Genomic DNA, 14127 nt, shown 5'->3' on the forward strand with positions numbered 1-14127 from the left:
TTCGCGATGTTTTTGATAACACATACTACATGGGATAGTGGCAGGACTCAGAGAATCGCTCAAATCAGCATAGTACAACATCAGTGCTAGAAATCTCAAACCAAATCAATGGGAAAGCGAAAAAATGGCCCATAAAATAGACATACCAACGAATTATTGTTAATGCTCTGTTAATAAAATATCTAAATTGTGGTGGGAAAACTGAGTTTTCCTAAAGGGGTTATATATTGTACTGAGCCAAAAAAATCGAATTTTTTTTAATCGATTTGAAGTTTATACTTTACTCAAATTTCCAACGTGACTGAGAACTAAGAAATCAACGCTTTTTCTTAAAAAGGGCGATACCAGCAGTGATACCATTCAAAGAAAATCAACAGTGAATATTTCCAGACTTGGTTTTATTATATAAGAACTATTGTGTTTTTACATCCTAGATTTCATGATTCAGTGATCGGAACCCAAAACTTCATAAAGTATTTGAAATTATTAAATTAAAATTTGTTTTTGCTATTGAAATTAACAAAATGATAGTATCGCCCCTTTGGCGATTGTTTACTTTTTCGGTCCCACCTATCAGCATTGAAGTATCGCCCTTACGTTTTTTACAATAACTACCGTATAACACCACCGATTTCGTCCGTGTTTTTTTCAATAGCGATCATTGTTACTATTTACAGCTGGTATCAGAAAACAGTTTCGCCTCTAAACTGCTAGCAAAAAAAAGTATCGCCCTGTTTGTTTGCATGGAGCGTGGAGGGCGAAACTTTAAATAAATAAACAAAAATACAGTTTCGCCCGTTGTATTTTTTGCTGTAGTTTAAGAAAGCAATATCGTAGAATCCAATTTTTTAGGTTAATTTGTTGCGTTTCAAAGCTCTCATGCGCATGTATGAAAAAAAGCCTTATGTTTACATTTGTAAGTATCGCCCTTTTCACAAAAAAGAGTTGAAATGAAATCGCAGCTTTTGATATCACGCTATCTCTGAAGTGCATGCGTGCATAGTTCCAAATTTTACTTTGTCATCTACTTTTTCTAAAGGTGAATTCCCAGTAGTATCCTTGATTTGAAATATTATCGCTAATCCTAATGTCAAAGAACAAATAAAAACCTCTCGAAAACGAACCGTTTGGGAAAATCATCATCATTACTGGAATTTTCATTTTCACGAAACTTTTCGATAACCTTCCGTCACTTGCGTTAATGCACTGGGTGCACAGTGCTCTGAAAATCTAGCGAAATCGTCTTAGGGCACCAGCGAGTCTAATTCAGAGCTATCTGCGCGGCGAGTTTAATCTGTAAAGAATACTAAAAATTAATTTCTATTCCATAATTTTCAGTTCAGTAATTCGAGAGATCGTGCTCACCGCAAGACATGAAAAATAGACTACGTGAAGCGATGGTCACTATTTATTAAAAATCACGGTTAAATAAAAAATAAAACTATTAAAAAAATTCAAATAGTTTATAATTTTCACAAACTTATTAGGAAAAATGTATTAATAAGCTTTCGTAATATTGTGTAGGAAAAAAGCTGAAAATTTCAGTATTTTTTCTATCTGCAACATATAAACCCTCAAGTATACCAATTAATTGATATACGAATTGGAATAGGTTCGCCAAATTTTGGAAGAAGTCTAGAAAATAACCCCTTGAAAGCTACCTAAAAATTGTTGTAGTTCGATGCAATAAAAAAATCCCCAAAAATGAAATGTATCTATTAATGTGAAACACAGTGAATAATACATACAATAAAGACCCATTTTTATCAATCTCATGGTATATTTTAGGCTGACAAAATGGGGACATTGACTAAATCGGGCATTTTTTGTCATTATAATAAACTGAAGCTGTTAAAATATTCTTCCCGTCCCTTGATGTAGTGTGATAACTATTTCTGATTATGATGAACTTTTTATTTTTGCATATTTCCATCTTCATGATAAGGAAAACATGCTCAAGAAAGGATTTACTCGAATTCAGTCTTGTTCGTCTGCTAGAGCCCATCAAACATATGTTCATATTTGGCTGATGAAATCGGGGTTTCAATGTATTATAATAGATATTCAGCATTCGAAGAAGTTTCTTGTGAACGAGTGTAGAACGACTTTGTTTCTACTTACTTGAAGTCAGCGGCGTAGCCAGAAATTCGGTTTGGTGGGGGTTTGGTGAAAATCGATCATACTGTCCAAACGGCATAATTCCGAAAGTGTAATTTTTGAAGTTTTAAAATTATGCAGAATTATTTTTTCAGAAAATAGTGACAGAGTTCGTGTCTTTAGCGAAATTTTTGAGACTTTATTGTAGTCATGAATATTAAACTGAGAAAATTCACCATAAATACTTCTTGGACGATATACCGTCAAAATTATTTACTAAAGACTAAGATACTACTAAGATACTAAACCTCCGAAATTGGTGGTTTCAAAATGATGCTATCTTAACCTTAAATTACTGTTTTTAATCATTTGACCTATACATATAATTGGTCATATAACAAAAATTAAATGCTTATCAAAATCGATCAGGAACTGCTAGAGTCGAATGGAAATCGTCATTTTTCATAAATTTCTCTCTACATTCGGAAAGTGTTATCCTCGTTATTAATCATCTTACGTTTTCGTCTCAACTCGACAGATACAAAAATGAAATACAAAATTCGTTTTATCGAAATACTGTTTGGCTTATTTCAATGGATTATTACTATATTGAACAATAAATAGGCGACAAAGAGTAATCCACAAACAACAAGCCATAACTTTTAAAGTATTCAAAATAGATATTTGAAGTCTTCAGTAAAGTTATTTGCAAAAGTAAGAGCTACAAATTTGCCGAAGACATCATTTCGATATAATCACTTCCAAGAAAATTTGTGAAAATATCTCACTCATAGGGTGATTAATCAGCAAATGCACAATACCAGAAGAAAGGGCATATTGCCTACATTATATTCTCCGAAGATACTATTGACCTAAAATAAGCCGTTTTGGCGTTAATAATAGATTACATGTTTTTGGTCATATTTCTGGCAATGGCAAATGATAAAAATCTTTCGTCCGCATTTAATGTTTAATATCTCTTTTGATAATAGTCCGATTTCAACAATCTATAGCTTGTTCGAAAGGTATTCGTTAAAGCTATCTTAAAACATATGAATTGCTAATCTATATGGTCAATTTCGGCAGATAATTAAAAAAACTGCGAAAAACGCCATTTTTACGCATTCAAACATTCATATCTTGGAAACTAAACATCAGAATCAAAAACAAATTAATAGCGTTCATACTGTTTTTTAGTTCTTTCATTTAAATTTGGTTTGGATAAGATCGGTTCAGCCATTGCTGAGAAACACGAATGAGAATTTGTCCGTTACATACACACATACACACACACACACACAGACAGACATTGTCCCAAATCGTCGAGCTGAGTCGATTGGTATATAAGACTCGGCCCTCCGGGCTTCGGAAAAAATCTTGAAAGTTTGAGCGAATTCTATACATTTCTTTTATAAGAAATGTAAAAAGAACAATTTTTTTGTGGTTGCGTATATATTATACATGGCCACGGAAAGTTCTTTTCGCGTGCTATCGAAAAATCTAGTCATTCGTGGAATAGCTTAGAACTAGCCTTTCAAATGCAATCAAAATTATCAATTTTCGTTTGCCCCCTTTTGAGATATCGACATTTGAAAAGGGCGTATTTTTAAGTGAAAATTAAGTATAACTTTTGAACCAGACAAGATAAAAATTTTCTTTCTTCAGCAAAAGTTGCCTCTAATCATGCTCTAAAAGTGCACTGAAGAGTACTTTTGTGAGAAAAATCATATTAAAAAACTGTACGGAGAAAACTGCTTTTTTGAGAGATACCCTAAGTTATGACATGGAACTCACTATAAAATGAAAACGGTTTGAGATACAAAGTTAGTATCTTCAACAAAGTTGCTCAGAATTGATTGTTCTAGAATATTGCAGAAGAAAGTATCATTCTCTCTGAACTATAATTTGAAATAATATCTACAACTTTGACATTTTAAGGACCACCCTAAAACCGTTTCAGCCAAAAGATGCAGTTTGTCACGCACAATAAATGTTTCTAAGACACCAAATTTCTAAACCTAAAGATGAATGCGTTAACAATTGTTTCCCGCTAATTTCGCTTCCTGGACCACTGTGCAGTGGTGTACCCCCTTAAACGGCATTTGAAAGATTTTACTATTCCTTGCTTCTTTATTCCAGCAAAACAGAATACTCCAAAATAAAGAAAAGCGTTTATCTTAACGGCTAATGCCTATGTAATTGAAGATTTCGTAACACAAGAATTATTTTTCATGCATAAGCTGAGGTATTTAGGCAATGAAACGACAAATAAGTCCAGAGAAAATTTTCAATAGGACGTAAGTAACATTGAGAGCCTCTCTTTGTTTACTTTCTCTTTCGTTAATTACGACGTGATTACAACACTTTGCACTAATTTTCCAGTACATATCGAAAGCCGACGGTTTTTACTAGAATATTATGCAAAGAGTAGAGTAGTAAATGTGGAAATGGCCGAGTAAAGAAACAGAAGAGAAAGACCCCAAAGAGAATCTCTCATTGTTACCTACGTCCTATTCTAATTTTTCTCTAGAAGTATTGTTCCCTTTCTCCACGATTGAATAAGATGCCAACTCTTTTGCTATCAATATTTGCTCACGTTGTTATGCTCACTGGGGTGCATTTTGAGCATTTTACCTGTTTATCAGTTTTATATAAACTTTTCCCATTGACTATTATGAGGCAACGATCTCGACTAATTCTTTTATATTTTTTGCTATTTGTTTAAAAACTGTTACACTGTCGATAACGTTGCATTTCAGTGTCCCCGGACGACAGGGAATAATTAAATATAACTTACTTTCTTTGTTTAAATAGTACAGAAATCGCTCAAGGAGTTCAACAAGTTCTTAATTTCGGGCAATAGCAAAAAGTTTACAAAGCCCTACCCTACACGACAATCAATTACGTCCTTTCGTACGAACAAGTGATAATTGCTGTCTGGTCCGCTAAAAATACGATCATACTTTCGCATCTCTGGTTTTTTTCTGTTGTTAGTTTTTTTAGATAAGGTATCTTCGCTTTCAGATTTTTTTACAGGCTCTGCCGATCGACCAAGGTGCGAGTGAAATAATTTAGGTGAAATACAAAATTGATAATTCACATTTCCATAATGTATTTCCGTTGTATCTCTCTTTTGTTTTCTGCGTTGATACCCTCGAAGCATTTTCTCATCATTTTATTATTTTTTACCTCTTATGAATAAACAATATCTGGGTTAAATCAACATTTGTAAGCAACCGTTCGGAGCAGGAAACACAATACGATTGATTATTCCTCACGCTTCTCCTTTACAACCAATTCTTTGCCCAGTTCGGTGCTGTGCTGAGTTAGCAGTCAAAATTAATAGTAAATTTGTTTGATTTAGGCCTCTTTTTCGTACATAATCAGAAAAAAAGTTAATCCAGCTACTGTTGTGAGGTTTGTCGATGTGGTTAGAGAGAGAGAGAGAAATTTCTCATTTCCTACAAAACACAATGTGTAACCCTTTTCTTCAATTTCCCATTCATCAAGAGAAATGGAAGTATTTTCTTTATATTCCTTTTGCACATATAATTAGAAAATTGAAATCTCATGCATCCATTTCTTTCGTTTCAGGTGTTTTAATTTCACGACTTTCAATTCAACGAGTATTGGACGTTTCAGCGGAGTGGACCGAGGACAGTTACAATTCATCGCACACGGTTATGCAGTACGCATTTCGAGTTACATGTGACGCGTCTTACTACGGTGTGGGATGTGCCAATCTTTGCCGAAAGCGCGATGATCAGTTTGGTCATTACACGTGCTCACCAACTGGTGAGCGTGTATGTCTTTCCGGGTGGCAGGGAGATTATTGCACCACTGGTAAGTTTAGCTTAAAAATTTGCAAGGTAGTTTTTGACAGACTTTTACTGTTGTATCAATCGATATACGTTCCTGTGCTTTTTTACTGTTGATTATTTAACTAACTTTACTTCTTGGACGAAACTACATGTTATTCCTAATTTTACAATGAAATTTAGCCGACATTCTAATATAATTAAGGGGGTTGTGAGGTTAGAGCATGAACAAGTAGGCATATTTCGGGATTTTTTCTTGACGCATCAAACATACAAATCGACAACCTGGAATTAAAAATCATTTTTTTATTCCTTAAAACGATAGGAAGCTGTGTACGTAGGATTTTTTACTCAATATTTTAATATTTCACAAAATAAAAAATAAATAAATAAATAAATAATAATAAAACGGTTTTAATCCACCTAACAGTGTGATGAGACATTTCTATTAAGTCTTATCACTCTCTTCTGATATTATATCGATTAAGGACATTTGGAACTTGATGCTTCGTGACGTTTTGGGATAGTGGCAGGACTCAGAGAATCGCTCAAATTAGCATAGGACAATATCAGTGCAATAAATCTCAAAGGCTAAACCAATATAAAGGAAAAGCGACAAATAGCCCATAAAATAGACACACAAACGAATTGTTGCTAATGTTCCGTTAATAAAATATCTAAATTCTTCAAACTGAATTTTCCTAAAGGAAATTATATATGTTATGCTGTATCAAAAAAATCGAAAACAAAGTTTTAAATGGGTTTCAAGTTCATACTCTCGATAGCGTTTTCTCAAATTTCCAACGCGGCTAACAACTAAGCACTGAAATTTCAGCTCTTGATATCTCGCTACCTCTGAAGTGCATACGTGCATAGTTCAAACTTTTCTTCGATATCGACTTTTTCTAAAAATGACCTCCTAGTAGTATCTTTGATTTCAATTGTTATCCCTAATCACAATAAATAATTATCCTCAGTTTGTCTTCACATCTCGCCCTGAGCAGAAGCAAAAAATCGTCCCGCGCAATTGAAACGGTCAATTCTACCTGAAAATCAATCAGTGCCTATCGCACAAGCAGTCCATATAACAATAGCCTATACCTACTGTGCGATTTAGTGATGAGTGTCGGTGCCCAGCAAAAAGCAACCTAGCTGCGGTCGAACTGTGTTGCTGTTGATTTTTCAAAATACCCCGTAAGACCAGCCATTCGGGAAGTGGAACAGTTGGGTTGGATGTAAGTCGAAACTTCATTCGTGTGATGTCTAGGCTCATGTCCAACCATTATACGTTGAATGCGCATTTCCGCCGTATTGGGATCGCAGAAGATAATCAATGTGCTTGCGGAGAGGGTTACGAAGACATTGAACATGTTTTTTGGTCTTGCACTGAATATCGTGAAGCCAGATCCCAATTAATAGACTCCTTACGAGCCAGAAGAAAACCACCTTATGTTCCTGTTCGTGATATCCCCGCTTTACGAGATCTTACATACATGGGCCATATTTATCATTTCCTGAAAACAATAAATATTCAAATATAATTATCCCCACAACGTTTCTAGTTTTTTTCCCTTGCTACCCACAAACAATTTAGATTTCTTCGCAGTTAGTTAAGTTAGGTAAAACGATATAAATAAAGAAGAAAAAAATAAACAAAGATTACAGAAAAACTATCAATAGGTTTACAATGATATTCAAGAAAATATAGTATAAATAAAAATATTCAAAATGATGATTATCCTCAGTGTTAGCATTAGAAAGTGAATTTTTTATAACGTGATAGTCTTAAGAACTTTTGTAACATTTTATGTAAAAAAAAACCCGGCGTTAAAAAGCTTTTGCAAATGCCGTGTCACATAAACGTTTTATGAAAAAAAAGTGGAGCAGTTATTAAAAGTGCAGATGGAACTCAATCTGGCTGAAGGGAAAACCACACAAATGCATCATATCAAACATTGCGTGCTGATTTCGTTCAAGAACATTAACCAAGCTGAGTCATTCGCCTCGCGAAACAACATGCAGCACACCGCCGAATGCGGCTATGTTAAATATAGCATTCCCGTATACATCGAGAACGGCGCTGTAGAAGTTCGTGTCCATGATTTATCTACGCGTACCCCTGACAGCGTGATCAAAAAATGCTTGCAAATATACGGAGAAGTAGACTCCGTTACACACGATACATGGAGGAATTTTTTCCCGGGCATCCCTAACAGTGTTCGTGTGGTGAGAGTGCGTGTGACCAAGCCAATTCCCTCATACATATCAATCACAGCGTAGGGAAGTGACGATGTTCTTATTCATCAGACATCACTAGTCACGTACCCAGGGCAAATTCCTACATGCCAGTTCTGTACGAAGACGCTGCACCCCGGAAAACCTTGCGCAGAAACTGTTAAGGAAAACAACAAATCCAACTGAAATCAGCACACAACCATCTTTCGCTAAACCACTAACAGCTGCAAAACCAACATCGCCGGATCAAGCACAAACAACCAGCTGCAACAACAACGAAATGAATCCCAAAAAATTCTAACATACTTTAATGACCCTTAAGAGTAGCACACAAACTAGAACATCCGACCGCCAGCAGCAGGAAAGTAGTACGGATGAGGACATGGGCGTGAACGATAACGCGAAAGAAGACAAACGAAACGAACCTCAAATTGCAGTGGACAACACTGGCAATATTTCGCCCCCTAGAAAAAGGATCTCAACACGCAGAAGCAAGATGCGCCTGAACGAGACCAAAAATTTAATATAGTTCTTTTTTTATTTATTGTAAAAAACAAACAATCGGCCTCGTCGAGCTACCGCATTAGGGCCTAAATAAATCAAGTTTCAGTTGTTCACGAAACTTTTGTAATATTGTGTAGGAGAGAAGCTGAAAATTTATGAATTTTCTCTATCTGCAACATATAAACCCTTAAGTATACCAATTAATTTAGGATACCCTTTTAATATAAACTATCGCACGAATTTTGGAAGAAGTCGATAAAATAACTCCTTGAAAACTATCTAATTGGTGTAGTTCGATGTAATTAAAAGAAATTATTCTAAAAAATGCGATGTACCTATTAATGTGAATAATAAACAGTAATGACCCGTTTTTATCAGCTCCATGGTGTATTTTAGGCAGAAAAATAGGTACATTGACTTAATCGAGACACTTTTTTCTGCATAATAAACTGGAGCTGTTAAAATATTCTTCTGTTCCCTTGATATAGTCTATTAACTATTTCTGATTACTTAATTTTCTAGCGCAAAAATTGAAAAATATTGATATTTTTGTATCTTTAATATAAAGAAAACATCTTCAATAAAGGATTTACTCGAATTTAGCCTTGGTCGTCTGCTAGAGCCCATCAAACATATTTTCATATGAAGCTGACAAAATTAGGGACTGACCAAATGGGGTCTTCTATGTATTATATTAGATAGGCAATATTTGAAGAAGTTTCTTTTGGACGAGTGTAGAACGACTTTGTCCTTACTTACTTGTGGTCAGCGGCGTAGTCAGAAATTCGGTTTGGTGAGGGTTTGGTGAAAATCTAACTTACTGTCCAAATAGCATAATTACGAAACCGCCATCTTGGAAGTTTTAAAATTATGGAGACCCAGTTCTTCAAAAAAATTATAACAGGGTTCCTATCTTTAGCGAATTTGTTGAAACTTTCATTTAAAACAATTTTATTGTAGGCATGAATACTACGGATATGGAGTATATCAAGTTATAAAATGGTATTTACGAAATGTTCCTTAATGTAGTTTTTTTCTAAAATAACTTATTGTGAGCTTCATAAGCTCAAGCTTTGGATAGAATGTAAATTTTATTGTTTATAAACAATAGATAAGAGATAACAGCAAAATCATAATAATTTATTTTAAAATTAAAATCAAATAGACTAAAACACGTTAATACCCTGAACTCATGTCTTCAACAAAGTGGTTTGTTGTAGTAATCCCCAAAAGTTTTCTGAAGAAATTAAGTCTGGAACTAAATTTGTTTGAAGAGTAAATTCTCCATAAATCCTTCTTGGAGGATATAACGCCAAAATTATTTTATCAGATGATGTGCTGCTTAACGTTTGAAAAATTCATCGAAGATACTAAACCTGCGAAATTAGCGGTTTCAAAATGATGTTAACTTGACTTTAAATAAATGTTTTCGAACATTTATTTTAGCTATTCATATAATTGGTAATACAACAAAAATCAAATGTTAACAAAAATCGATCAGAACCTGCTAGTGACAAACGGAAAACGCAATTTTTCATAAATTTCCCTTCTTTTGGAAAGTGTTATTCTCGTTATTAATTCTATTACGTTTTCGCTTCAACCTGCCGCATTTCCAAAACAAAAACATTTTTAGCAAATGTTGAAAGTTATGCAATTTTTCGGTGAGCAGTTCTAAGTTTCAATCGATTCCAATTTCGCTTCCTATTAAAAATGAACCTGATCCATATTACAGTACATCCCTTTAACTCAATATGATAAGAAATCTGCGGATTATGATTGAGTTCAGAACTCTGGAATGAGTTTCTATTGGAATGTTTTAGATAGGTATTTGATATTGATGTTATTAGAAAACTGTGAGATCAAGACCAATAGATCAGTTATAGATCAAGATCGCATTCCCACATTTTTTTCAAAGGTCCTCATGATGTTTAAAATAACAGGTTATCGATGTACTGATCAGATAATTATCATTGTAATATTGAATTAAACCAGTCAGCAAAATTTTTTAACTTCAATCCAATTATTTTTTTTTGGGTGAGGGGGGGGGGGTGTGGTTAAACTCCAAAGCTGCTCGGAGATTTTTATTTCGCTTTTCATTTTCGGAGATATGTTTCAGATCACTCCGATTCGAGCAAATGAAATTTTTTACACCGATAAGTGTTCAAATTCTATCTAGACAACATGGAATTGTTCGGTGGTTATTCTAGCGATTGTGGATAGAAAAATGAAATGCGAAATTCGTTATATCGAAATTATGTTTGGCTTATTTAAATGGATTATTACTATATTGAACAATAAATAGGCGACAAAGGGTAACCTACAAACAACAAGCCATAACTTTTAAAGTATTCGAAATATGTATTTGATGTCTTCAGTAAAGTTATTCGCAAAAGTAAGAGCTACAAATTTGCTGAAGGCATCATCTCAATTAGGGTTGGGAAAACCGGAGGATTTTAAAAAACCGGTATTTTCGGTATTGAAAATGAAAAAAACGGTAAAACCGGTAAAAACCGCTATTTAAAAAAATACAAACTGTGTAAACATAATAATCGCTATACGTACAAAGCCAATTGGGCATTTGATCATTTAACAGAGAACATGATTGGTTCTTACAGTACTCCAATATCGAATAAGCTTTATGAATGTTGATTTGATTACTCTTATGGTATTATGATCTTTTTTTAAGTCCACATTAAGGGGCGGGAATAGCGTAGTTGGTAAATCGATTGACTTATGCGCAGCTCACCTGGGTTCCTCATCCAATCCCGCAAAAAGGGTTAGAAATTTTTCTAACTCAAAAAGAGAGCCATATGACCCTAAGATTAAAACCTCTATAATTAAAATAAAAAATGGAATGTGATTCAGCATCTGGTTTGTGTATCGTAGTATGCAAAGTGTCGTCGCTTATTATTCCAAAAAGCACATTGGTTAGCTAGATGCAGTAAGCGTTCCGAGATTTTAAAAAACAAATGCATAGAAAATCAGACCTGAAGTTCCAGAGTTCTATGATAGGTCTATGAGTTATAGATTTGCCAGTAGTGTGAATTAATCGAATACAAAATGGAGTATGGGAATATGGAGTTGATTGATTTTGTCTTGCAGATTTTCTTGTTCCTCCATATGTTGATAAGTTTTATTTGACATGTGGGATTTTTTCGGGTTGTTATCGTTGCTTACATAAGCACTATTCCCTTGCTTTTATCATTATTAAAAAGTCCTAAAACAGGCAAACTTACTGTGCATGGCACCTAATTTGAAAACACTAGCAAGTGAAAAGCTTTTTAACGCGTTTCAAAGCTGTGCAACAATAAAACCCTTTTGTTAAACAATCCTTTCTACCAAATTACCGAAAATACCGGTTTTTCATTCTTATAAAACCGGTATTTCGGTATAGGATATTTGGACGGTTTTACTGGTTTTCGGTAACGGTAAAACCGGTACTCCCAACCCTAATCTCAATACAATCACTTCCAAAAAAATTATTAAAATATCTCACTCGTAGGGGGATTAATCAAGAAAATCGCAATACCAAAAGAAAGGTCATACTGTATTCTTTAAATTCTCCAAAGATACTATTGACTTAAAATTAGCCTTTTTGGAGTTAATAATACGGTGAATGTTTTGGTCTTATTTCTGGCTATGGGAAATGATAAAAATCTTTCGCCCGTTTTTAATGTAATACCTCTTTCGATAAAATTCCGATTTCAGCAATCTGTAGCTCGTTCGAAAGGTAATTGTATAAGCTTTCTAAAAATGTATAAAATGCTTATATACGTCGTCAATTTCGGCAGTAAATTTCAAAAACGCTTTTAATCCACCTAACAGTGTGATGAGACATTTCTTATAACTCTTATCACTCTCTTCGGATACTATATCGTTTGAGAACATTTAGAACTTGCTGCTTCGCGATGTTTTTGATAACACATACTACATGGGATAGTGGCGGGACTCAGAGAACCGCTCAAATCAGCATAGAACAACATCAGTGCTAGAAATCTCAAACCAAATCAATGGGAAAGCGAAAAAATGGCCCATAAGATAGACACACAAACGAATTATTGCTAATGCTCTGCTAATAAAATACCTAATTTCCTCAATCAATGCATTGTGGTGGGAAAACTGAATTTTCCTAACATATATATATATATATATATATATATATATATATATATATATATATATATATATATATATATATATATATATATATATATATATATATATATATATATATATATATATATATATATATATATATATATATATATATATATATATATATATATATATATATATATATATATATATATATATATATATATATATATATATATATATATATATATATATATATATATATATATATATATATATATATATATATATATATATATATATATATATATATATATATATATATATATATATATATATATATATATATATATATATATATATATATATATATATATATATATATATATATATATATATATATATATATATATATATATATATATATATATATATATATATATATATATATATATATATATATATATATATATATATATATATATATATATATATATATATATATATATATATATATATATATATATATATATATATATATATATATATATATATATATAGGGCATACTGTATTCTTTAAATTCTCCAAAGATACTATTGACTTAAAATTAGCCGTTTTGGAGTTAATAATACGGTGAATGTTTTTGGTCTTATTTCTGGAAAATTTCGTTAATGGGATACCGGGATGCACCGCAGCTTGTATTATGGAAGCCCTCGATCCCCCATTGTATTATGGAAGCCCTCGATCCCCCCGCCACAGCCCAGCTACTGCAGCCAACGTTCACCAGTCGTCCCGGTCCTGTGTGCGGGAGTGGAGAAAGGGTCTTCCAAACTTCCTACTGCGGCAAGTACCCATCCATTCAGAATAATTCAAGCGCTGAAATGTTCCCCGATTCCAGTTCTCCGTTAATTGCGTCGTATAAGCACCAGATGCCGCTCCTCCTGCCAGCGAACCGCTGCTGTTTAACGTGAGGTACCTAGTCCAGCTTTGTTGCATACATCCCACGTCATCTCGTCTCTTCGGTCACCGGGACGCACACTTGCCGCCAGTCGTGAGGAAGCCCTTAGTCCCCCCATCACAGTCGAGCCATTCCTCTGCCAGCGACCAGCAGCCGTCCCGGTCCTGTGGTGGAGTTGGGACGAGGGGTCTTCCGTAAACCTACCTCAGGCAAGTACAATGCATCTGTGAGCTCTTCCTTGCCTCAAAGCTCTTCGATTTCCAGCCTTGGGTCAACGACGGGATAAGCTGCTGTTATACTACCAAAAATGTTGGTGGTATCAACTCAATCGTCGAGCAATACCGCCTTGCAATATCCGATAAGAACTTTGACAGCATTGTCTTCGTCGAAACGTGGTTGAACGATGACACGCTTTCCAA

The 14127-nt window shown here is 33.9% G+C and overlaps 1 protein-coding gene across 2 annotated transcripts in view; it reads left to right on the forward strand.

Annotated features, from left to right (window-relative positions):
* Positions 1 to 14127, forward strand: part of LOC131687075 (neurogenic locus protein delta) — a 419636-nt gene that overhangs the window by 258826 nt on the left and 146683 nt on the right. For both annotated transcript variants that reach the window (XM_058971118.1, XM_058971117.1), the window contains exon 4: positions 5692 to 5940. In XM_058971118.1, coding sequence (XP_058827101.1) covers positions 5692 to 5940 — 249 coding nt within the window. The remainder of the gene's footprint in view (positions 1 to 5691; positions 5941 to 14127) is intronic.

This window comes from Topomyia yanbarensis, chromosome 3, assembly GCF_030247195.1.
Source record: "Topomyia yanbarensis strain Yona2022 chromosome 3, ASM3024719v1, whole genome shotgun sequence".
In the NCBI taxonomy this organism is placed as follows: domain Eukaryota; kingdom Metazoa; phylum Arthropoda; class Insecta; order Diptera; family Culicidae; genus Topomyia; species Topomyia yanbarensis.